This window comes from Struthio camelus, chromosome 29 (assembly GCF_040807025.1).
Source record: "Struthio camelus isolate bStrCam1 chromosome 29, bStrCam1.hap1, whole genome shotgun sequence".
In the NCBI taxonomy this organism is placed as follows: domain Eukaryota; kingdom Metazoa; phylum Chordata; class Aves; order Struthioniformes; family Struthionidae; genus Struthio; species Struthio camelus.
The window spans coordinates 1,731,648-1,757,355 of NC_090970.1; the positions used below are offsets into that span (position 1 = coordinate 1,731,648).

Consider the following 25,708-nt stretch of genomic DNA (forward strand, 5'->3'; position numbering starts at 1 on the left):
TCTCTGCTGATGAAGGGGGAGCCTGGCTTCCTGCTTCAACACAGTGTCTGGGTCGGCTTCAAACGAGAGATTCCTGAGAAGCGACATGAACGAAAACGTCTTTGCATTTCACAAGAAAGTATCAGAGAAAAGTAAGAAAGAAATAAATGCACCACACAGAGCCTTGATGCCAAATGCCCTGGGAATGATGAGTGGGCACACATGGGATAGTTATTGGTGCTTACGTTGCACCTGTGTAACCAGTTTCCTCAGGGCCTCCTGGAGCTCCTTGTTCCTCATGCTGTAGATGAGGGGGTTCACTGCTGGAGGCACCACCGAGTACACAACAGCCACCACCAGATCCAGAGCTGGGGAGGACATGGAGGGGGGCTTCAGGTAAGCAAAAAATGAGCTGCTGTTAAACAGGGAGACCACGGCCAGGTGCGGGAGGCACATGGAGAAGGCTTTGTGCCTTCCCTGCTCAGAGGGCATTCTCAGCACAGCTCTGAAGATCTGCACATAGGACAACACAATGAAAATAAAACACCCAAAGAATAAACAGGCACTAACCACATTAAGCCCCACTTCCCGGAGGTAGAAATCTGAGCAGGAGAGCTGGAGGAGTTGGGGAATCTCACAGAAGAACTGGTCCACGACATTGCCTTGGCAGAGTGGTAGAGAAAATGTGTTAGCAATGTGCAGCATAGCACTGACAAAACCAGTGGCCCAGGCAGCTGCTGCCATCTTGACACAAGCTCTGGTGCCCATGAGGGTCCCATAGTGCAGGGGTCTGCAGATGGCAACAAAGCGGTCATAGGCCATGACAGTGAGGAGAGAATACTCAGCTGAAATGAAAATGGCAAAAACTAAGACCTGGGCAGCACATCCTGCATAGGAAATGGTCCTGGTGTCCCTCAGGGAGTTGGCCATGGATTTGGGGACAGTGGTGGAGATGGAGGCCAGGTCGAGGAGGGCAAGGTTGAGGAGGAAGAAGTACATGGGGGTGTGGAGGCGGTGGTGGCAGGCTACGGCTGTGATGATGAGGCCATTGGCCAGGAGGGCAGCCAGGTAGATGCCCAGGAAGAGTGCGAAGTGCAAGAGCTGCAGCTCCCGCGTGTCCGCGAATGTCAGGAGGAGGAAGTCATTGGGAGAGCTGCTGTTGGACATTTTGCTTCCTCTGGGACAAGGGGACCTTCCAAAGAGGAAAAGACAGTGACAAGTCAGGAGAGACCCTCTCTGATCAAAACTCATTCCCTTTCTCACAGAAATCGCCTCCCCTCCCCGCCCCCAGATATTGCTTTTCTTCTTCTCAGCAACACCTTTGTTCCACTCCCTGTCCAGAGCTCCAGTCTGTGCTGGCTGAGTGTGCCATGAGGAGCAGGGACCTCTGCCCAACGGCTCCAGAGGCATCAGTCCTGCTCTAATGTAGGAGGGCTGTTCAGCATGTTCATACCCAGATCGGAGGCATTTTGACCAGCAAAGCAACAGCTTCAATATGGGAGGGGGGGCAGGGGAGGGGGGCTTGCTTGTTGGTCTGCTCAGCAAGGAAGGAATATGCACCCTTTCCACTGCTCTCAGTGTGAAGATGAGAGAGTCCTAAGAGGCAAAAGCTCTCCCTGTGCCCAACGACAGAGCCAGCACACTGGTCTCCCCAGCAGTCCCAGTCCCTGATGCCTTGGGCATTCACCTCTCAGCCACAGGACAATCTCAGCCACAACTTACCCTGAAAGGAAACTGGCCTGTGCTGACAGCGGTGTCCACTTGCACAGCGCACATCTCCAAACTCTCCTCCCTTTCTCAGCTCAGATGTTGAGAGAGTGATGGAGAGGGTGTGACATAGCGCATGGCTCTGATGATCAGAAGAAGGACTCGATGATGTGGCTCTGACACAGAGGGAGCTCTCAACAGTCAGCTTCTAGCCAAAGACACACAGGGCTTATTTCAGCTGCCCACACACAGCCACCGCCAGCAGCAGTTCCAGTTCCTTAGCACCTCTGGGGCTTCTGCATGGGACATTCAGCTATCACACACGTCCTCCAGAAGAGCTGTGCCCTTCTCGAGGGCAGCACATAGCCAAGCAGCACAGCCCAGGGAGGGTCAAGGGTCTTAAAGGAGGGGTGTCGTGAAGGGACAGTCAGCTCATTCCCCAGCCCCACACACTCTGTGCCTTTGAGCCCCAGAGGAAGGAAGCAATCCTCGCCCTCTCACTCCATCCGCAGAGACAGCTCTGCAGCAGGAACCACAGGGTCTATGTCAAAGTCTGTAGCTGCAAATTTCACCCCCAGAAGGCTCCAGAGCAAGAACAAGAGCAGCCCCGACAGGGGGAGAAGCAAGGAGCAACACCTTGATGCTTCTGCCTAAGGTGGCAAAGACAGAAAGAGAGGGACACTGAGCAAGGTCTTGCCCTAACCCAGCTGTGCACACCACCTCCCAGATGGAGTCATCACACGGCGGTTGTCCTCAGTCCCTTAGTCATGGGTTAGGAAATGGGCACTCAGCAGGAGAGCTGCTCCTCTCCTCTTCTCGGGCTCTGGCTGCAAGAAAGGCAATTTGGGTGCTAGATCCCTTGGCCTTGAGGGCAGAGGGCTCTGCTGGGTGGCAGAGGACAGATGCTGGGGCTTGTGGAGGGGAAAGCATCTGCACTGCCGGGGCTGGCAGAGCATTTCCTGCACCCCAACCTCGCATGAGGTTTCTGGTAGCAGTTTCCTCTCCCAATGACGCTATGAGGCACCGACTAAGAGAGCAAACCCTGCAGTAATGGCCAAGGTGAGAAAGAAACAGAGCTGGGCTGTGCAGCCGTGGCAGGAGAGATGTTTGGTGCCTGAGCTGACTCTGCAGCACCTTGGGTGCTGTTACAGAGGTGAGTAGATCTGAAGGAAGGCCAAGGTGCCACTGAGAAAGACTTTGGGCCTGAACAGCCTGTGGCCCAGCCACTCCATGGCTGCATCACTGGCGCAGTCCCTGTTCATATTCTCGAGATTCAGAAAAGGTTCAGGGAGAGAACTAGCAGGGCTGGAGAGTGTAGGCATATGCATCGCAACCTGGGTATGATGTGCCCTCCATCTTTGCAGAATGCTTGGATGTACACGGGATGGATTTTGCCTAAAGGCAGTGGTGGGAATCCATTGTTTGGGAACAGGTAGGAAATCTGAGATGCTTTGGAGTATTTGCCCAGCAACCACTCCAAAAGGGCACAGTGTTCCTGTGGGTCCTGTGCTGAATCTGCTAGAAACATGGCGGTTGTGCTGGACACCCCATGCATCTGAGATGGCCTTCCAGGTCTACTGTCATTGAATTACATCCAGTGTGTACATTGAATTACCTGATATTTGCAATGCCGGGATCCACATATGTCTTGCCTTCAGAATGAGTGGAGCTCTTGCAGTTGCAGGCATCAAGCGTCATTTCAGAAGGCCAAGAAGATTCTCCATCTCGCCCCCAGCTGATGCTCTGGAAGCATGTGGGACTCATAGTTGCTCCATCCGAGCAAGCAGACACTGACAAATGTCTAGCATCACCACTGGTACTTGAAATGTCCAAAGAGGGGCGTGTGAACAGCTGACTCCCTCCCTCCATCTCCATTGCTTACAGTGGGAGCCTAGAGAAGGAGCTCCCATGCAGACAGGCATTTTGTGCACATTAGAGCTTGGGCAAGGGAAATCCCACCTCCTGTAGGTGTGTGGAGTGAATGGGAGGGAACAGACTCCCCCTCCATCCCAGGGATTTCTCACTGGGCATTAGAGGTATTGATTAACTCCTCTCAATCAGTCCCTGAAGCATCAGTAAATGTACTGCCTTATTGTCCCTGTGCAAGTGTCCTCTCTTCTTAAGAGAAGGGATTAGGGCCTTGTAGAGTGGGACATTTCCACCTCTCTTAAAAGAACTGCAATGCTGAGCTCAGTCTGTCCCCACTGCTTAGAGAGGGACTGTCAGTGATTTTTTTTAGTCCCCTTCAGTGGACATTTTTCAGGGTGACTCTGCTGCCTTTCAGGAACTGTGAGCCCTGGAGCCCTGGAACCATCTCGAGGGTGCACAGGGGACAGAGAAAGAAAGCCACGTCTTCAGCTGGGCCTCTGCTCCTGAGCTGGGCCTGCCTCCTGGGACTGCCGGAGCCCAGGGCAACCTGGCAGGCGCTGCAGAGAGACAGCTCTGTCCAGGTGCAGCTCCTTTGAATGGAGCAGCAAGACTCAGGGCACTGCCTGCAGGGGCCAGGAGGAGATGAGCGACTCAGAAGTTAAAGGCAGTTGGGAGCAGGAGGACGGCTGAGAGCTCACTGCAGGGAGGAACCTTCACAGCCCCTAACACAGTAAGTCTCTGGCTGCAGGGCACCGCTGCTGTGGTTCCTGGAGGGCTCTTCTGCAGCTGGCACCTTCCACAGCTGAGAGCGTCTGTCCGGGTGGCTCTCCCAGCTTCTGCTGTTTGGAGCAGGAGGTGCTTGAGAGCAGGGATGCGCTGCCACACGGTCAGAGGGACAGGGCATGAGGGCTACCTGCTTGCAGGGCTGGTGCAGGGCTGTGAAGCCAGGGAGTGCCCCCAGGTGTGCGCAGGGCTGTAATTCAGAGCAGAGCCCTGCACCCCAGGGTGCTGTGTGCCCGGGGCAGTGACTCTGGTGCCTGTGTGGGTCAGCCCTCAGCCTGCCCGGGGAGCTCCCCACAGCGCTGTGGGGAGAAGGTCTGGGTGGAAGGAGCGACCGCCTTCAGAGCAGGTTCATTCTGCTATCGAGAGGGTGCTGTGTGGGTCAGGGCTGCTCTCAGCTCCAGCTCACCCCCATGGTATTTCCAAGGGACCTTTGCAGGAGGTCACTCATGGCAGGGGTTGCCTTGAAGATCAGGAGTTTTCCTGAGTCTCTGCTTTCCGATTCCTGCTTTTTGCAGGTGGGAGGGTTGGAAAAGGAGGTGCCAGGTTTGGACAACAGACTGACGTTCCTAGACTTGACAGAGAGAGATCAAGAGGTCTGCGAGGAACCTCCGAAAACTCTTTCCCCACTCTGCATGGGGTCTGTGAGCGCTGACAGGGAGAAGACGAGGGATAGAGAAGCAGCTCCCATTTCCCAGGAGGAAAAGCTCTGAGTAGGGAAGATCTGATCAGCGAAAGAGAGGAAGCTAGAAACGTGAATGCTGTGGGAGGGGGAATGTGGAGACCTCCCCGTGAACCTCTTCCGTGCAGACATGTTCCTCTAAGGAAGCCCCTCTGTGTCTCCTCTCCCACCCAGCAGAGCCTCTGCCCTCCAGGCCAGGGGGTGCAGGGCATGAGCCTCCTCCTCAGCAGCCCGACCTCCAGCGGAGCTTTGTTTCTCACTGCGGGACAAAGGGGCTGAGAGTGACTGTCCTGCTCTGGTTGCTGTCTGGGAGGTGGTGAGCACAGCTGGGTGAGCTGAAGGCTTTCCTGAGAGCCCGTCTGTGTCTTGCTCCTTGCTTTCCTTGTGGTCGGAGCGTCACAGTAGTCCTCACAGTTTCCTCACCTCTTTGTGCTGCTCTGGTTCTTGCTCTCACGCTCGGTGGGGTTAAGGAGGGGGTTCAGCTGCAGCGGAGGCAGGAACTTCCCACTCCCCTGACAGTGCCTGTAGAAAGAGTGCAGAGGGTGAACTGATGTGAGGGCAGGGTCCATGTCAGTGGGGCAGAGAGGTTGAGGAAGGGTTGGGTCAGCCCCTGCCTTCACTGCACTGTTTCTCTCCCATGCTGGAGTGGGAGCTGGTGTGACTGATTCACTGATTCAGATACAGGCAGCTTCACTCAGCTCAGGGTGCCCATCCCCAGGTATCTCCACCAACTGCACAGGACAGTCTGACACCTCCATTTACAGGCCCAGGTGGAGCAGGGCTGACTCCTCTGTAGCCCATGGGCAGAGGCCCCTGCTCTGCACCACACACTCAGCCGAAAGCAGAGGTGAGGGAAGGGAGCAGAACAAGGTAAAGGAGAGAGGCAATGTGGGGGTTGCTCTGAGGAGGGCAATGGGTTTGGCTCAGAGAAGCCTGTGCTAACTTGTCAATGCCTGTTCCTCCTTGGACAGTGTCCTGAAGCAAGGCAGAGCAAATGTCCAACAGCAGCTCTCCTAACGAGTTCCTTCTCCTGACATTTGCGGACACACGGGAGCTGCAGCTCCTGCACTTCGCACTCTTCCTGGGGATCTGCCTGGCTGCCCTCCTGGCCAACGGCCTCATCATCACAGCCGTAGCCTGCGACCACCGCCTCCACACCCCCATGTACTTCTTCCTCCTCCACCTCGCCCTCCTCGACCTGGCCTCCATCTCCACCACTGTCCCCAAATCCATGGCCAATTCCCTGAGGGACACCAGGGCCATTTCCTACGCAGGATGTGCTGCCCAGCTCTTTTTCTTTTCCTTTTCGGTTGGAACTGAGTGTTCCCTTCTCACAGTCATGGCCTATGACCGCTACATTGCCATCTGCAGACCCCTGCACTATGGGACCCTCCTGGACAGCAGAGCTTGTGTCAGGATGGCAGCAGCTGCCTGGGCCAGTGGTTTTCTCTGTGCTCTCCTGCACACTGCTAACATATTTTCCATGCCACTCTGCCAAGGCAATGTCGTGGACCAGTTCTTCTGTGAGGTTCCCCAGATCCTCAAGCTCTCCTGCTCACATTCCTACCTCAGGGAAGTTGGTCTTATTGTGGTTACTGCCTGTTTAATATTTGGGTGTTTTGTTTCCATTGTGCTGTCCTACGTGCAGATCTTCACAGCTGTGCTGAGGATGCCCTCTGAGCAGGGAAGGCACAAAGCCTTCTCCATGTGCCTCCCTCACCTGGCTGTGGTCTCTCTGTACATGACCACCGGCTTGTTTGGCTACCTGAAGCCCCCCTCCATCTCCTCCCCAGCTCTGGATCTGGTGGTGGCTGTTGTGTACTCGGTGGTGCCTCCAGCAGTGAAGCCCCTCCTCTACAGCATGAGGAACAAGGAGCTCCAGGAGGCCCTGAGGAAACTGATTCAGCTGGTTCTAGTTCAGCAGCACTAAGCTGCCCATCCCTTTTCATAAGGGGCTTCTGATTTCTCTCAAACAACTGTTATGCTTTGCGCATTGTCTCTGTGATAATCATGTTTGTACAGAAGGGTCTGAATTCCTTCCACTTCTTCAGCAGTACCTACCCAGTCGATCTGACCCAGAGGCCTTTTGTAACTCTCCCTATGACTGTGTCAGAGCTGCTTTCTCTCTAACAAAAGAGGATTTCCTCAGTGTAGTGCTTGAAGGTGGGGCTCTCCTTCCAAAGCGAGAGTCAACACTGTGCTTGAGGACTTTCACCCTGAGAGACCCTGTTGCTTTTCTGGGGCTCTCTGTGTTCTTAGGACGATGAGCTGAAGGGGTGATATGTTAGGAAAAGAGGGCTGGATTCAGCTGTCACTTGTGGGTGCCCAGGGCTCCTGGAGGTGGTGGATGGTCAAGGGGTGTCTCCTATCTGACAAGGCTGGAGATGGATGCCTGTCCTTCACAAAGGCAGTATGGAGCCCCCAGGAGAGCCCAGGGCATCTCCAAGGGTGCCATGTGGCAAGGAGTGGGCAGTGAATGGGGCTTCACAAAGTCAACTGGAGTCACCCATACCTAAAGGGCAAAACCAATAAATATGCAGGTGAGTGAGAGCTCTGCAATCCCACCACAATCAGTGAGGATCTCGCAGGCACAGGAAGGGAGCCTGGAGAGTCCTTCATGTCACCTTCAATGAAAAAACATGGGACCTATCTCAGGACACACCTGAACACAGCCTGAGCCATTAGAAATCGCCTGTGACTGCTCAGAGCATCGTTCATGGCCACAGACCCCTTGGTGGGGGTTGTCAGGTGCAATGAGGCCCGTCCGTCTGGGTCTGCTTCCCACCGTGACCACCCCAGCCAGCGTGGAGTCACCCCATGGCCCCGTGGCCCCACAGCCCACTCCCTCTGCACAGCAGCACCGCCAGCCCGGGGCCCTGCGGGGAGCACAGGGGAGGGTCCAGGAACGGCTGGGCAGGCCAGCCTGGACACACGGACATGGGGAAAGGCTCTGTGGGGAGCAGGGAGGTCCCTGGAGAAGAGGAAAGGAGCAATTGTGCACTGGCAAGGAGGAATAAAGGAGGAAGAGCAACGTGTTTCTCTGTGTGTCCAGGAAGGGCAGGGTGCTGTGCCCCTGGGGCAGCAGGAGCGGCCAGAGGAGCCCCAGGGCAGGGGGTCTTGGTGTGTCGTGGAGAGAGGGGCTGGCCCGGGGGGCTGCAGGCATGCTGGGGGTAGGGGATCTCCTGGACACCAGAAGGAGGGACCCAGAGTGTCCCTGTGGCCTGCCTCCTGGTGCCACTGGGGCCAGTTCCAGCTGGGAGGCTGGTGGGGCGGAAGACACACATCCCCCCTGCCCTGGTCGCTCACCCCAGGTTTTGGGGTGCGTTTTGCTGCTCTGTCCTGCTGGGCTCAGTGCCGGTATGGAGGGGAACGGCCAGCCCTGCCCGGCCTCTCTCCCAGCCCCGACCCCGGCAGACCCCGGGCCATGGCTGTGCGCTGACCCCCGCGTGGGACACGGTCGGGGCTGGGCAGGCTCCGGGTGCTGGGGGAGGGTGCCAGAGCAGGATGGCTGTGGGGGGACGGGGCACCGAGGGCTGTGGTGGGGACTGTGCTGGGGGGACGTGTCCCCAGCCCTGAATACACCCTGCCCTGGTCGGTGCCTGCACAGCGGGGCCATGGGGCTGCTCTCCAGTCCCAGCCCTCCCCACCTTCCCCCCAAACATTACATCCACCTTCCAGAAGGACAAGAAAAAGCCTCTGGGAAAGGACAGACTGCTCCTTGTCACCTCAGCCCCTGGGAAGCAAATCTTCGTGGGAGTGATTTCCAGCCCCAGGAAGGGGTTGGGATCAGCCAGCATAAAGTCATGGAGGGCAACTTGTGCCTGACCCCCCAAGATTGCCGCCTGTGATGGGATGACTGGCTTTGGAGACAAGGGGAGTGCTGTGCATAGCTTGTGTATAGCTTGAATGGAGGAAGGCCTTTGACATGGTCTTCCCTAGCACCTTTGTCGCCAAAGTGGGCAGATGTGCAATGCAGCAGTAAGCACTGGAGTATGCAGGAAATTAGCTGGAGGCCGCCTGGCTCAGAAGATGGAGAACAGTGCTGCAAAGTCCAACGGACTAATGGCTACCAGTGATGTTCTTCAGAGGTCACTACTGGAGCCAATGCTGTTTGCCTTTATGAGTGATGCAGAGGATGGGATGGAGTGATGGGATGCTGTGGTGAATTAACTCCCCTCCCCACCATAGGAACATACTAGAAGACGAACGGCCAATCCACCTGCCCTATCTATAACCTGGAGTAGGACCGATACTGTGCCAAAAGGTTCCTGCAACTTTCCTTTTAAGTTGATTGGGCATCCCAGATCAGGTGGTCTGGGCTGTCGACCAAAGGAACCTTCTGGGAGGCTGGCAAGGCAGCGGGTATGCAAATGGCCGGATTGAAAGTGCATGTTTTGATTGGTCAGGTTAGTCCTCCTGGGTGACTACATACTGGATTAGTCTGGTTATAAGAACCCCTGGATAAAAGATCACAAAGGCAGGTGGACACTCACCGAAGGTCGATGCGGCCGGGGAAGAAGAGGCTGTGGCAGCTCTTGTCAGAGCTCTCGAGTCGCCCAGCCGCCTCCTACAGGCACATTTCCCCAGCTGAAGACGTCGAGCAGCTGCAGCGGCTGGCCACCGTCGGAGCGGCGGAAGCGATGCTCCACGGGACTTCGTCACCAACACCCCCTCGACCGGGGCGCCGTGCGAGGGCACCGCACTACGTGGAGAGGAAGCCTGACCTTTCCCTCTCCGACTCCTACGATTAGGTGGCACCCCGTCTGGAGGATCTTGCGGGAGGTCTCTAACTGAGTGCTGCTTCTTCCAGCAAGAGCCGTGTGTCCCAGTCACGCTAGGGAGCTGCTGCTCCATCCCCAGGAACGGAGAATACCCCGTCCGGAGGGATAATTGCAGCAGGCCCTGCACGCAGGTGCCGCTTCTTCCCTCTGGGGCTCTTGCCCCCCAGCCGTGTTCATTGTCGGTTCAGCTCTAGCCGCAGCCATCTAGTAGCTTGGGCATCAATCCCCTTCCACGACCTTGTTCCCCTTTCTAAAGGTTTTGTGTCTTTCTTGTTGCTGTACACTTTGATTTGAAATAATGTTATTACTGTTAATTTTCATTTCACTACTGGTATATAAATATTGTGTGTGTATATATATAGACATATAAATATATATAGTTACTGTTATGAGAGGAGGAATAAAGTTTGTTTACTGTTAAGTGTTGTGTGCGCTGGCTCTTGTAAACCCCCTCACACCTCAAGAAGACAACCCCCAGGTCAGCTGAAGAATCTCTAAGTGGCACATACAGCTATCTAACATGCTCTTTTCATGGTGCACGTGCACTACTGGCATGGGCCGCCACAACAGTATAACTCCGACACGGCCCAAGGACAAGGGGAGCAGCTCCCCGGCAAGAGGGACGAGCTCTCGCGATGAGGCTGGTCACTCTGTCTCCCCTGCTCTTGTGCCCACGAGATCCCCCTCCCTGGCTGCCTGCAGCCCCTCCATGCCCACCCTGCTGCCCAGCACACCATGACAGCCCTGTCTCTGCAGCCCCTCCGGCACCTCCTGCTGCCCCGGGGACAGAGCCACCTGCCCTGAGCTGGTGCCCAGAGAAACCTGTTTCTCGTTCTCACTTTCTGTCTCTGCCTGCTGCCCTGCTTTTCTCCTGGGACGTCCCTGCTCCCCAGAGAGCCTTTCCCCAGGTCAGTGTGTCCGTGCTGGCCTGGCTGTTCTTGCATCCCCTCCCCTGTGCTTCCTGCAGGGCCCTGGTCTGGTGGTGCTGCTCTGCAGAGCGAGCGGCTGTGGAGCCATGGGGCCATGGGATGACTCCTGACTCAGCCCTGGCCATGCTGGCTGGGGTGGGAAGCAGACCCAGCTGCACAGGGATCACCACCACTGATACTGCTGGCATGTGGCTGTTCTCGTGGACAGTGCTCAGAGTGACCCCAGGGCGCTGGACACAGCAGGAGATGTGTTTGGGTGTGCCATAGCTCCAGCCTGTGGTGTTTCACTGGAGGTGCAGGAATCACTCTCCCATCCCCCTTCCCTGCACCTCCTGGGTCCCCACTGCCTCTCTGGGGACTCCAGAGCCCTCGTTTCCCCAAGCATACCCGGATCTAGTGCTTTGCCTTCTGGTTATTCCACCATGGTCCCTCCCTCACTTCGTGAGGCTCCACTCACTGCCCACCCCATGCAAACACCATGTTACAAGAGCACTGAGGCCATACGTGCACATGAGAGCAGAGCAGGACAGGGTGGAAATGAGGAGAGCAACCCTGACAAGAGCAATTCCTGCTGCTGTTGGTGGACATGTCGGCAGGAAGCCTGCAGCCTCCACTCAAAGGCAGCAGTGAGGAAATGTGTGCTGTGGTAGTGGGGAGATCACAGAATCAGAGAATCACAGAATCGTTTAGGTTGGAAGGGACCTCTGGAGATCATCTCGTCCAACCTCCCTGCTCAAGCAGGGTCACCTAGAGCAGATTGCCCAGGATCACATCCAGACGGCTTTTGAATATCTCCAGGGAAGGAGACTCCACCACCTCTCTGGGCAACCTGTTCCAATGCTCTGTCACCCTCACAGTGAAGAAGTTTTTTCTCAGGTTCAGGTGGAACTTCCTGTGGTTCAGTTTGTGCCCATTGCCTCTTGTCCTGTTGCTGGGCACCACGGAGAAGAGGCTGGCCTCATCCTCTTGACACTCCCCCTTCAGATACTTGTACACATTGATGAGATCCCCTCTCAATCTTCTCTTCTCCAGGCTGAACAGGCCCAGCTCTTGCAGTCTTTCTTCATAGGAGAGGTGCTCCAGCCCTCTCATCATCTTGGTAGCCCTCCGCTGGACTCTCTCCAGCAGTGCCATGTCTCTCTTGTACTGGGGAGCCCAGAACTGGACACAGTACTCCAGGGGAGGCCTCACCAGGGCTGAATAGAGGGGCAGGATCACCTCCCTCCACCTGCTGGCAACACTCTGCCTCATGCACCCCAGGAGACCATTGGCCTTCTTGGCCACAAGGGCACACTGCTGCCTCATGTTTAACTTGTTGTCCACCAGCACTCCCAGGTCCTTCTCGGCAGAGCTACTTTCCAACAGGTCAACCCCCAGCCTGTCCTGGTGCATGGGATTATTCCTGCCTAGGTGCAGGACCTTGCACTTGCCTTTGTTGAACTTCAGGAGGTTCCTCTCTGCCCACCTCTCCAGCCTGTCCAGGTCACTCTGAATGGCAGCACAGTCTTCTGGTGTGTTAGCCTCTCCCCCCAGTTTAGTATCATCAGCAAACTTGCTGAGGGTGCACTCTGTCCCTTCCTCCAGGTCATTGATGAATATATTGAACAAGACTGGGCCCAGGACTGACCCCTGGGGGACACCACTAGCCACAGGCCTCCAGCTTGACTCTGCGCCATTCACCACAACCCTCTGCGCTCGGCCATCCAGCCAGTTCTCAAGCCACCTCATTGTCCACTCATCTAGCCCACACTTCCAGAGCTTACCTAGGAGGATGTGATGGGAGACAGTGTCAAAAGCCTTGCTGAAGTCCAGAAAGACAACATCCACTGCTCTGCCCTCATCTCCCCAGCCAGTCATTCCGTCATAGAAGGCTATCAGATTGGTCAAGCATGATTTCCCTTTGGTGAATCCATGCTGACTACTCCTGATCACCTTCTTGTCCTCCAGATGCTTAGTGATGACCTTCAAGAGGAGCTGTTCCATCACCTTTCCAGGGATGGAGGGGAGGCTGACAGGCCTGTAGTTTCCTGGCTCCTCCTTCTTGCCCTTTTTGAAGACTGGCGTGACATTGGCTTTCTTCCAGAAAGATGGTCCTGTGGAGCAGAGGGTCTGTTGCCAGAGGCTTTGTCCAGACCCTCCTCGCCTCCATTCCTGCTCCACTGTGAGTGTTGGAGCTCTGTAGAGGGAAGGGACCTGCCCACGGTGACACCCAGCTGCCACACTTGCAGGGGAGAGGTGTAGAAGATCACACCTGGAAGAAGACCGCAGCTGGGGAGCTGAGCTCTTTTAACGGACATGGGACCCAAGGTCTCACCCTGTCTGTACTCGTCTGAGCCTGACTCTGTGCCCCTGAGCTCCCTTGGCATCACAAAAGAGACCTTACACAGGGAAACTCCCCTCATCACACTGGGGGCATCTGAGGGAGCTGAGACTAGCAGGCTCTGAGGTTTCCCCATCTCTGCTGAGGAAGGGGAAGCCTGGCTTCCTACTTCATCATGGTCTCTGGGTTATATTCACATGAGAGACTTCTGAGGAGAATTGACATGAACTAAAACTCTTTATTCTTTTTCCAAGAATGGATCAGAGAAAGAAAAAAAAAAAGAGCACCATGTAGCCTTGATGCCAGATGCCCTGGGAATGAGGAGTAGTTTGCAGATGGGACAGTTACTGGTGCTGACACTGTACCCATTGAAAGAGTTTCCTCAGTGCGTTCTTGAGCTCCTTGTTCCTCATGCTGTAGAGGAGGGGGTTCACTGCTGGCGGCACCACCGCATACAGGACAGCCAGCACTAGATCCAGAGCTGGGGAGGAGATGGAGGGGGGCTTCAGGTAGGCAAAAAATGAGGTGTGAGGAGCCCAATGAGCTCTAGGTGCATTGCTGCGAGTCTCTGGAGCCAAGGGAGTGGTGGTGAGCACAGGCGTCCTCCAAGCAGCCTGGCGGCTTGTGGGCAGGCATTGTGGACGCTGAGCGCTGGAAGCCCTTTCCCCTTGGCGTTTTCTACCTAAGTGCTTTTAGAGTTGCCACTCCTTTTTTGGGAGGTGGGGAGAGTCCTGGAGCCTTTGCATTGTGACCACTGTTGTTTTTCGGACTGCTCCCTGCTGACGCCATGATGGGGTCGTGTCCTTGCAGGCCTGAGAAATGTAGGGGCCAAAGAGTGGAGCACTAGGGGGTCAAGTACTTGCTAAGGGAAGAGAGGGAAGTGGTCCTTGCTGCAGGCTGCTGCCTGGTGCTGCTTTGGAGGAGAGCTCCTGGCACCAAACCGGAGGACAAACCAGCTTGGCTCTGCCACACCGCAAGCTCCTTCAGTGGGTGGCTTAGCTGGTGCTCTCGGACTCTGCCTGGGCCGTGCCGGGGGGGCCCCTGGAGGCAGAGCCTGCGCTGGCTTTTCCATGTGGCACGTGCCCTGCTGAAAGCTGCTGGCTTGGCTCGAGGCTTTGCTTGGCAGAGAAATCCCCGGCCTTGCTGAGCCGGGGCAAGGCAAAGGCTTGAGAGCAGCGGAAGCCTTGTGCCGTTTCCCTGGTTGGAAGGGTGCTTGTCTAAGGCTGGTGCACTGGTCCTGTCCGTGCTGCTGAGTGTGTCTGTGTGCAGCCGTGTGGTCATTGGTGAGCTCTTGGAGCATGGCCCGAGAGAAGGGGAGTGGTGCCAAAGAGTTTTGTCCTCCTGCCTTGAAGCCCCAAAGGGCCCCTCAGTAGGAGGCCTGTTGGGTGAGGGCCTTGAGGGCACGTGAGGCACAAGAGAGAGGCAAGAGCTGGCCTGGTTCGCCTCCTGGGATAGCACTTGCCCTCTGCTTTGTGGAGGTGGGAAGGGAGCAGGCTCTGGGGTGAGACGGGCTGTTCAGAGGAAGTGCCTGTGAAAAGGCTCTGTCAGGGCACCAAATCAGAGAGTGCTTGTTGTCCTTGATGTGTAGGGGATGTGCAGGCTTGGTTCAGTCCCTCCTTGGGGAAGGAAGTGGCCTTTGGAGTTGTGGGAAGGCTTCTTGCTCTGCCTGGGACACAAGGCCCTGCTGTCTTCAGCTTCATGGTCGCTGCTCCCACACAATCGGCCCATCAACAAATGTTGCCACAAATTCCTTGCAGGCCTTCCTCCAGTTCTGAAGCTTCACGGGCTCGGTGTAGGTACTGGCTGGGCAGAAGGTGATCTTCTCTTAGGGCAGAAACCAGTCCATCCTGGGTGTTTTGCTGCACTAGGAGCAGTGTGAGGCGCCAGGGTGAGTGAGGGAGGCCGTTCAGGAGGTGTCTCAGCCTTGGGGAGGGCAGGGGGAGCTGCAGGGGGCAGCAGCCACGAGGTCCCTAGTGTCTGTGAGAGCTGTGCCAGAAAATCACTGCTGTCCAATCAGTTCTTTGTCGGTAGCTGAGAGGCCAGCAGGGGCCCCGTGGCTCGGCTGCTGATTCTGAGGTCCCTTGGGGCTGAGGAGCTGAGAGGCCAGCTGCAGGAACAAGGCTGGCGTGTTGTCTGTAAGGTCCCTTCTGCAACGGTTCGTGATTGGCTAGCAGGAGGCGTGTGGCTGGGGAGGTGCTGGTGAGGTGTCTTCTAGGTGAGCAGTTGCTGGGGCAGTAGCAGGTCCATGGCTGGGACGCCTGCTTTGGAGGTGATGTTGGCCGGAGCATCTGGGAGGTCAGCATTTGGCTGATGGCTGAGGAAGTCATTGTGAGGTCACTTGTGTGTCAGGGGCTTGTAGGGCAGTGGCGGGCAGACGGCTGGGAAGGTGGCCGTGAGGTCCTGTCTTTTGGAGTGGCTGATAGGGCAGCAGGAGGCAGGTGGCTGGGAAGGTGCTTGTGAGGTGACTGCAGACAGAGCAGCCCAGGCTGCCCATGGCTGGGAAGTGACTCGGAGGTCCCGCCTGTCCCCGCAGTATGTAGGCCTGCAGCGTGGCTTAGACATTGGTGGTGAAATCTAGGCTTGACAGTGTGTGCGTGGTGTGGAAATTGTTCCCCATGAGAAGAGAGGGGCCTGGTGAGATTTGTCTGCAAGATGGGAATGCTCTTTCTGCCCTTGGATTGGTGGAGGTGGGAAGGGAGCAGGAGCAGAGGTGGGAGTGGATGTTCAGAGGAAGTGCTTGTTGCTCCCTCTTGGAGGACTAGAAGCAAACGGGAGGGCTGGATGTGTCACTGAGCTGGTCAGTGAGGCCTGCAGTTTCTGAAGCTCTTGCCTCATCAGCTGGGGTGCAGCCTGGGTATTAGCTCACTCGTGGCCCCTTCTTTCCAAATGACCCTCCTCTGAGGTGAAATACCAAGTGTGGATCTGTGGCTAATTTGGACAAAGGTCCCCTCTAGCCAGTAAGGTGGGCATAAAAGCAAGTGAGGCTCAGTTACTTCTAGACTGGTCCAGGAAGTGAGCAGGGAGGGGTTGGTGGGACACTATACTTGTGAAAGACACAATTCAAATATCTTTTGAATAGTGTAGGCCCTATATAGAATAGAAATCTTTAGAAACTACCGTTAAAAATGCACCAAGAAAGAAATTGAGAAAAAGGTTTAAAGTAAATAAATATCTTGTTATACTTTCCAACTTCAAAATTTTTTGTGTTCTTTTTATCCTTCTTGATCTTTTTTTAAGTTTAGTGGTCTTTCAGGGGGATTTTGTGTGTGTGTGTGTGTGTGTTTTTTTTTTTTTCAAAAGGAAAGAGATTTTCAGAACTAAGGTAGGATACAGTTAGAGGGTCACAGAAGTCTGGTGCTGTTTCTACTGCCCTGGTGCCCTCTGCCCAGCCTCCATCTGCAGCTCCGAGGGGCTCCGGTCTCCTGCAGGTCCCCTGGGAGAGCTGCCAGGCCCAGGCAGGGACCTCCGAGACACCAGGGCCTCTCCAAGTGCCACTGGGTGCTTGTGATTCGACCCCTGAGCTCTGCCTGGAAACGTGATGTGTTGGTTTGAAAGTTTCAAAAATATGAACATGCTTTCATCACCTCCAATGATTGAGTAACTTTAATGTCAGTGTTTTTGTATGATGAAAGAGTGGAATTCTTCAGGAAGGGTATTCATCTCGGGAGAAGAAATACTGATCTGCCCTTGACCTTGTGTTTCCACTGCTCGGTGTATTAGGCTGTGGATGTCATCTCAATCATCTCCCACATGTTTCCACATGTCCTGATTGCATTGATCATTTCTAAAGGCTTCTTTGCATCCGATGACCTGGGCTTATGCACTTTCCCATAGTTTCCCAGTTTTCCTCCTCCCCTTCCTCTGTATCATTCAGGTACCTCTCAACTCTCTAGTCGCTGCTCTGAGCTTCAGGGAGTCTGAAGCTTGTCTCGTCTTTCAGCAGTCTCATTGACCCTTCAAAAAACTCCCTCACTGTGTTTCTATCTCACCTTGCTTATCTATTTGTGAAGAACATGTCAAGGAAGGCTATTCCTTGCAGACTGTGGACCTGCCTGGAGGCAACTTGTCCTTGACATACACTTGAAGATTGTATGTTATTTCTTAGGACATTGCATCATGTTTATTTTTGTGTAATCAGAATTGAGACAAATCCTTCTGTTTCTGTTTGCAGTTAATTTTCTAAGGAAAGCAGGTGGGAATTGTTGCCCAGGAGCTGTAACATTCAGCTACAGACTTGAGCGGGAAAAGGCTAGATGTTAAGCCGAGTGAGGGAAGTCCCCAGGGGCTGAGGAGAGAAATGTCAGGGCTGGGGAGGTGGGGAGGAAGGTTGTCCATACATGTCTCCTATCCAAAGTACTGCTTTTCCTGCATGTCCAGGCTTCATCAAGGGACCCTGTGGGTCAGTGTGAATTGGAGAAGGTGGGTATCACTTCTTCTGAAACCTGAAGAATAAAGAAAGCTTGAAAAGTAGACATCTTTACTTTCTGGTCCTCCTTGAAAACTTCCTCTTTTCAATACCCTCCTGAACACTTGCCAATTAGCAGCAGAAGAATTGAAGAACATGATGGAAAGAGACAGGGCTTGTTAGGGCTTTCTGCATTTTAATGACCCCTCGAGGGTATTTGGTGCTGAGCCCATGAACCTCAGATGCTGAGGAGAGGCTGAAGAAACCTCTCCAGAAGTTGAAGTGAGAAGTAAATCCCAAGTTTCTTGGAGTGTTAAGGAGTCCCACTGAGGGCCATTACTGACAAAGCCTCCCCAGGGGGCTGATTAGAGCACAAAGCTGGAGGCCCTGATTGCAGGTAGGCCAAGTCAATGTGCAGGTGCCTCTGTGATGCCAAGTCAACCTTGATGTGTGTTCTCAAGCAGATCAGCCAAGCCCCACAGCCAGCCCCTGGGAAGGGTGGTGGCTTCCCTCACATGTCTCTCAGGGATCTTCCTGGGGGCAGTGTGAGGGTGGGCATGTGCAACGCCGAGTGCAGGACAATAATATGGCACCGCTTGGTCCTGTGGACAAGGTGGCAGCAAGGCCCCAGTGAGATAAGGAAACTGCTTCTCGTAGTCGGTGGTGTCAGAGACAGCAACCATAGCCAAGAGGCCAGAGACCTCGGTTCTGTTGGAGGCTTTCAGCCATGGCAGTGCCCTCAGCCATCTCTACCACAGTCTGTCCGACACTGTCCCATGCCTGTGCCTCTTTCCCTGCACCCTGTAGACACCCAACATGCTTCCTCCCCTTGCTCTATCCCTAGGATCTCTCTTATTTACTGAGGTCTCTCTATCCTTGCTGGTGTTCTTTGAAACACAGAGGCATGGGGTGACCTCAGAGGCCTCTGGCTGACCTGTTGCACCACACCACTACCCTTCAAGTGACATGTCTTTCTCCTGAAGCCCAGGCTGTACCTGTCAAAAAGCAGTTTGTGCCCCTTTCCCCTTTTCATGCTCTTTCCTAATACCAACAAAAGCTCCATCCCCTCTGGAACCACCCTTCAAGCAGTCCCAGGCTACTACTATATTCCATTTGTCTTTAACGCTTCACCTGGCTGAAGAAGTCAAGGTCCCTCTGCCTCTCCGTACAGGCCATGGCCTTCAGGCCCCCAACCCCATCTTGGCAGACCTCCTCTGGACCCTCTCCATGTTCATCCCCATTCCTCCAGCACTGGGCAGTCCACACTGGGACACGCTATTCCACATGTGGCCACACCAGTGCTGACTCGACCACATGTGGCCACAACAGTGCTGAGGGGGATAAGAACTGCCCTTGTCTCGATGGCTATGCACTTCCTAATGCAGCCCTCTATGCAGCTGGCCTCATTTGTGGTGAGCACACAGCACTGGCTCCTATTGCATCCCTCCTGTAACATCTAGGCCCTTCTCCTCAGGATCACTCTTCTCCTGGTCAGGTCTCAGCCTGTCCTGATGCACAGCCTGTTCTGCCCCCTGAGGCAAGGTCTGCCACTTCTCCTTGCACAACGTTATGAAGTTTTTGTTGGACAAAACCCCAAGTTTCTCAAGGACCCTCTGGACTCAGGCTCCTCTGGGTCAGCTGTTAATGTATGCGTACTGATGGCTCATCCTATCTTGCAGTGCCTATCATGCAGGGTAACAGCGTGAGGACCTGCAGGACACTACACATAATAAAAGGCAGTACCAGTTTCAAGGCCCTAGTGGTAAAAGTAGAAATCACCATGGCAACCATCTCAGACAAGCCAAATGAATGCACAAAGAAAGGAAACCCAGGGCCAATGGGGAAACAGAGGTTGGCTGACTGCATGGGAGGGGATCAGGAGAGTAAAAGAAGAGTTTGGAAGGGAGAAAAGAGGGACAAAATGCAATAAAAGGTGAAGGAAAAGAAAACTGAAGGTGATTTGGGGGTGGCTGCCAAGCAGCCCTCAATCTGAATGCCTCTGACCAGAGTGGGACAAGGAACATGCAGCTGATCTGGTGATCCTTTTGGGAGATCTACTTCCATAGTCACGAGGAAGCTGAAGGTTTTCCCTAGGGTCAGCAAGGGAAGACCCAGGGTGGAAGGAAATGCTGAATCATTCTGGCTGGGAGGGGGCTGAGGCGGTCTCTACTCCAACCTCCTTCCCACAGCAGGGTCAGTGATCAGCTCCATCCAGGTTGCTCAAGGCTTTACTCCTTTAGGACTTGCAAACCTCTAAGGGTGGAGATGGCAGCACCTCTCTGGAAAGCCTTCCCCAGTGCTTGACTGTCTGGATGGGTCAAAAGTTTCCCCTTATCCCCAGCTTCAAGCTCTCTCTAGTTTCAGCTAATGCCCATTGGGGCCTTATCCTCCCATTGTGCACACTGGTGAAGAGCCTGGCTCCATCTTCTTGGTGACATCCTGGTAGGTATGAGGAGGCTGTGATTAGGTCTACGCAAAGCCTTCCCTTCTTCAGGCTGAGCAAGGCCCATTCCCTCAGCCTCTCCTCACAGGACAAGCGCTCTGGTGCCTGGGCTCCTTGGGGGTGTGCCACCAAACTCACTCCATGTCATCAACAGTGTTCTTCTACACAGTGCCCCAAATGGCTGTAGTATCTGGATGTGCTCTAACAGGTGTGGAGTAGAGGGGGATAATCCCTTCCCTCAATCTCCCAGCTGTGCTCTTGTTCAGGCGGCCCAGGACACTGTGGCCTCCGTTGATGCCAGGGCGTGCTGCTGGCTCTCGCTCACTTTGCTGCCCACAAAGACTCCCAGGTCCTTCTCTGCAGAGCTGCTGCCCATCTGGCCACTCCCCAGCCCAGATCACTGCAGGGTGTTTGTCTGCCCCAGGTGCAGGACCTGGCATTTGTTTCATTTGTGAATTCCATAAACTTCCTGGCAAGCCATTCCTCCTTCCTGCAGGGGTCCATCTGGATGGCAGCCCTCAACCATCTAGTGTGAGACAATGATGTCAAACCCCTTGCTACAACTGTGGTAAATGACATCCACTACTCTCCTCTCCTCCACAAGGACAGGCCTTTTATCACAGAAGGTAATCAAGTTGATCAGGAAGGCTTTACCTCCAGTAAATTCCTGTGGACTGTTCACAGTCACCTTCTTCCTATGCCCAGAAAGGTGATGCAAGAGGAATCATTCCATGACACACTCCTCACCAAAGTGCGGATGAATGGCCTGCAGCTCCCTGATTTGTCCTTGTGGCCTTTTTTGAAGATGGGCACAGCATATGCTTTTTTCAGCTCGTTGGGACCTCTCCTGATCTCCATAGCCTTTCAAAGGTGACAGACAGCAGTCTTGTTGTGAGAGTGGCCAGCTCTCTCAATGTCCTCAGATGCAGCCCACCCAGTCCTGCACTTATATGGGTTGAGTTCTTGCAAGTCATCCCTCACTCCGTCATCACTCACTGTTGGTTGTTTTCCTCTGCCTGATCCAGGAGTGAGCCAACATTTTCCTTTTTACTCTTTTACTGACCCTGAAGCAGTAGCAGCTTTTCTTCATGCCCTTGTCATCCCCTTCAAGTGTCTACCCTTGGGGAGCTTTGACTTCCCTAACACCATCCCTACTTCCCTGGACAATATTTCTGAATTCCTCTGTTGCAGCCCCCACCTCCTTCTGCTTCCAGTATGCTGCCTGATTGCCCTGGAGTTCAGTCCTGATTTCCAAGTGCGGCCAAGCCAATCTCTCAAGCTGTCTATTAGTTTTACTGAGGGCCCAAGGCCAGGAAGAAACAGTGCTGAGCTGTGCAGGAATGGCAGGAGAGGGGTTTGCTGCCTGAGCTGATTCTGCAGCACCTTGAGACCTGTGACAGAGGTGAACCAATCTCCAGGAAGGACCAAGTGCCACTGAAGAAGTCCCTAGGTCTGGGCCGCCTTTGATCCAGACATCCCGAGGACATCATTAGCACTGTCCCTGTTCATATCATGTGAGGGGGTGAGAAGAGGTTCAGGGACAGGAGAGCTGGAAGGACTTGAAAGTGCAGAGACCTGAGTGTAGACTCTGCTGTGATGTGCCCCCCAGTCCTGCAGCACCTCTGAATGTAGCTGGGAAGGACCGTGTGTCCATGCCATGCTGTTGGTGTTCACTTGCTGGCACACAGGCCCCAAACCCCTTTCAGAGACTCTCTGGGGCCTGCCTCGAACCCACTCCTCCAGCACATGGCTTCCCTGGAGGTCCTGTGTGGTATGAGCCAGCCACTTGCAGTTCCTGCTGGGCACCCCAGGCCCCTGGCACAGCACTAGAGGCCTTTTTTATTGCCTGAAAATGAGAGCCCTGAATTAATGGAAGTGCCTGCAAAGCCGGGACATGCATATGTCTTTGTGGTGACTTGAGCTGCAGTGTACACAGTTGGTGGAGCCTAGAGAGCAACCTAACTCTCCTTCTGGTGAACACCTCCTTTTATTCAGCTGAACAGCACTGCATGTGCAGTGGAAACACATGGCTAAGGAAGGTTCAGACACTGAAAATATTTCGTGTAGTTTCAGGTGGCCAAGGGAATCCACCCCACCACCCCTCCGGCCCACAGCTGAGGCTCAGGAAGGATGTGGGTGTCTCAGAATTGCTCCATCACAGCTGGCACACACACAGACACAGGACATGGACCAAGCCTGGAAGCTCAGCCATCACAGGGCTTTGGGTGCGAGCTGCTGACTCCCCTCTCCATCCCTATTGCTCTGCTGACTCCCCTCTCCATCCCTATTGCTCATGGTGGCAGCTCAGACAAGGGCTTGCATGCAGGCACCTGTTTTGGGCACAGCTGAGCTGAGGCCAGAAGAATCCCACCTGCTAGGGGGCTGTGGGCTGCCTGGGAGGGAGCTGAATCCCCCTGCTGCCCAAGGCCTGCCAAGCTGACATGAACCACCTGCATTTGCTCCTCTGAATCCCTGCCCTGTGCAGGGGAAATGACCCCCTCCCTCTCCCTCTCCCTCTCCCTCTCCCTCTCCCTGCCCAGGTCTGCTGCCTGGTGCTGGGCCAGGAATAGGGCTTGAGAGAGGGGAACATGTCCCCCTCTCTCCACCTCTGTCCCCTGATGGGATCAAGCACACTGCTGAAATCAGTCTCCCTCCACAGCCCAGAGAGGGACTGGAGGTGATGAGCACACTTGCAAGAGCATTTCCCAGAGGGGACCGTGCTGCCGCTCTGGAGCTGTCAGCCTTGGAGCCCCAGGACAATCTTGAGGGAGCTCGAGGGGCAGAGGAAGTCACGCCTGCAGCTGTGTCCCTGCTCCTGAGTGGGGCCAGGGTCCTGGGACAGAGGGAGCTGGTGGCACCGTGGCAGCAGTGCCCATGTGCCCAGCTGTGTGCAGGAGCAGCTCCTCTGCCAAGAGCAGCAGGGCTCAGGGCACTGCCTGCTGCTGCTGAGAGGAGCTGCGAGAAGGCAGAGAGAAGTGGAAGGCAGTGTGGATTGGGAGGAGGGAGGAGAGCTCCTTGTGGGAGACATCTTCCCAGCCCTTTGCATGGTGAGTGTCTGGCTGCAGGGCAATGGGGTTGTGAGGATCGCTCTCCCGGCTCCTCCAGGGCAGAAGAGGGAGAGAGGCTTCAGAGCAGGGATGTCCTGCCCCACTGTCCCCGGGACAAGGCAGCCTGCTTCCTTGTGCCGGGGCTGGTGCAGGGGTGTGAAGCTGGGGTATAGTCCCAGGTGCAGTGTCCCTGCCACCGCGGGGTGTTGTGTGCCCGGGGCAGTGACTCTGCTGCCTGCGTGGGTCAGCACTCAGCCTGCCTGGGCAGCAGCCTACAGTGCTGCAGGGAGAAGGTCTGGGTGGGAGGAGCGACCCCCCAGCAGGGCAGGTTCATTGTCCTGCTGAGAGGGTGCTGCGTGAGTCAGGGCTGCCCACAGCTCTTGCTCACCATGAGGATATTTGGAGAGTGGAGTTTTCCAGAGGACTTGTCTCTGCCTGGTGGGAATGGAAATGCAGCAGTCAGGTTTAATCCAGGGGCTAAGCCTCTTCACCAGCACACTGAAGGGTGACAACACCTGCAAGGAAGCTCAGCAAGTGCCTTCACCACCCCTCAGCCTACAGGCACCACCAACATCACCTTGCCAGTCTCATGGGAGATCTTCTGGTCTGCTGTTTAGCTCCTGCACACAGGGAGATGCTGCTGGGCAGCTTCCTGCTGCTTGGAGGTTTCTGTAGGGCAGAGCTGGGATCACAGTGGGTGGGATGGGGTCTGTGTGGGGACAGAGGAAGAGCTCCCAGCAAGGACACCTCCAAGCAGCAGAGAGATGGTCCGAGAGGGAGAGGAAACTGCTACCTGAAACCCCATGCGAGGTTGGGGTGCAGGAAAGGGTCTGCCAGCCCCAGCAGTGCAGATGCTTTCCCCTCCGCAAGTCCCCTGCATCTGTCCTCTGCCACCCAGCAGAGCTCTCTGCCCTCAAGGTCGAGGGATCTAGCACCCAAATAGTCTTTTTGGTAGCCAGAGCCCGAGAAGAGGAGAGGAGCAGCTCTCCTGCTGAGTGCCCGTTTCCTAAACCGTGACTAAGGGACTGAGGACAACTGCCCTGTGATGTCTGCATCTGGGAGGTGGTGTGCACAGCTGGGTTAGGGCAAGACCTTGCTCAGTGTCCCTCTCCTTCTGTCTTTGCCACCCTAGGCAGAAGCAACAAGGTGTTGCTCCTTGCTTCTTCCCCTGTCCGGGCCGCTCTTGTTCTTGCTCGAGGGCTTTCTGGGGATGACATTTGCAGCTGCAGACTCTGACACAGACCCTGTGGTCCTAGCCATAGAGCTGTCTCTGCAGATGGAGCAAGAGGAGGAGGTCTCCTTCTTGCCTGTGGGGCTCAAAGGAGCAGAGTGTGTGGGGCTGGGGAATGAGCTGACTGTCCCTTCAGGACACCCCTCCTTTAAGACCCTTGACCCTCCCTGGGATAAGCTGCTGGACTGTGCGCTGCTGTGTCCTTCTGCAGCTTATGTGTGATAGCTGAAAGTAAGAGAGATCAGGTTGTTATGGCTCTGTGGCTTCTTCATTGTCCTTGCGCTTCAAGAATTGATTCTGCTATGTTTAAAGAACTTTGCCAACTCACAGCAATTTTAAGGGTGCATATTCCTACCCTGCAGAGCAGACCAACAAGCAAGATCCCTCCCCCACTTACCCCCCCAAAGTGAAGCTGTTACTTGGGTGGTCAACATGCCTCTGAACTGGATGTGGCTGAACAGCCCTCCTACATCAGAGCAGGACTGATTCGCTCTGTCTCACAGACACAGGGACGTCTGTGAGAAAGGGAAAGAGTTTTGATCAGAGAGGGTCTCTCCTGACTTGCCACTGTCTTTTCCTCCTTGGACAGTCCTACATGCCTGGAGAGAGCAAAATCCTTCAACCACTTCCTCCTCCTGGCGTTTGCAGACACACGGGAGCTGCAGCTCCTGCACTTCGCACTCTTCCTGGGCACCTACCTGGCTGCCCTCCTGGCCAACGGACTCATCATCACAGCCATAGCCTGCCACCACTGCCTCCACACCCCCATGTGCTTCCTCCTCCTCCACCTCGCCCTCCTCGACCTGGCCTCCATCTCCACCACTGTCCCCAAATCCATGGCCAACTCCCTGAGGGACACCAGGGCCATTTCCTACTCAGCATGTGCTGCCCAGGTCTTTTTCTTTGTCTTCTTATTTACAGCAGAGTATTGTCTCCTCACTGTCATGGCCTATGACCGCTACGTTGCCATCTGCAGACCCCTGCACTACGGGACCCTCCTGGGCAGCAGAGCTTGTGTCAGGATGGCAGCAGCTGCCTGGGCCACTGGTTTTCTCAATGCTCTGCTGCACACTGCCAACACATTTTCCATTCCTCTCTGCCAAGGCAATGTCCTGGACCAGTTCTTCTGTGAGGTTCCCCAGATCCTCAAGCTCTCCTGCTCACAATCCTACCTCCGGGAAGTGGGGCTTATTGCAGTTAGTGCCTGTTTATTCTTTGGGTGTTTCATTTTCATTGTGCTGTCCTATGTGCAGATCTTCAGAGCTGTGCTGAGGATGCCCTCTGAGCAGGGAAGGCACAAAGCCTTCTCCATGTGCCTCCCTCACCTGGCCGTGGTCTCCCTGTTTGTCAGCACTGTCATGGTTGCCCACCTGAAGCCGTCCTCCATGTCCTCCCCAGCTCTGGATGTGGTGCTGGCCGTTCTGTACTCAGTGGTGCCTCCAGCAGTGAACCCGCTCATCTACAGCATGAGGAACAAGGAGCTCAAGGAGGCACTGAGGAAACTCTTTCAATGGGTACAGTGTCAGCACCAGTAA

At 55.1% G+C, this 25,708-nt stretch overlaps 3 protein-coding genes across 3 annotated transcripts; 2 read left to right on the forward strand and 1 right to left on the reverse strand.

The window, feature by feature from the left end:
* Positions 1-210: 210 nt before the first annotated feature.
* LOC138062720 (olfactory receptor 14C36-like) lies at positions 211-1,146 on the reverse strand. Its single transcript, XM_068921726.1, has one exon. The coding sequence runs from the start codon at positions 1,144-1,146 to the stop codon at positions 211-213; it is 936 nt and encodes a 311-aa protein (XP_068777827.1).
* A 5,210-nt stretch (positions 1,147-6,356) lies between these two features.
* Positions 6,357-7,297, forward strand: LOC138062721 (olfactory receptor 14J1-like). The gene is made up of 2 exons (XM_068921727.1): positions 6,357-6,854; positions 7,277-7,297. The coding sequence occupies exons 1-2, from the start codon at positions 6,357-6,359 to the stop codon at positions 7,295-7,297; spliced, it is 519 nt and encodes a 172-aa protein (XP_068777828.1).
* Positions 7,298-24,152: 16,855 nt separating this feature from the next.
* On the forward strand, positions 24,153-25,708 carry LOC138062722 (olfactory receptor 14J1-like). The gene is made up of 2 exons (XM_068921728.1): positions 24,153-24,360; positions 25,095-25,708. The coding sequence occupies exons 1-2, from the start codon at positions 24,153-24,155 to the stop codon at positions 25,706-25,708; spliced, it is 822 nt and encodes a 273-aa protein (XP_068777829.1).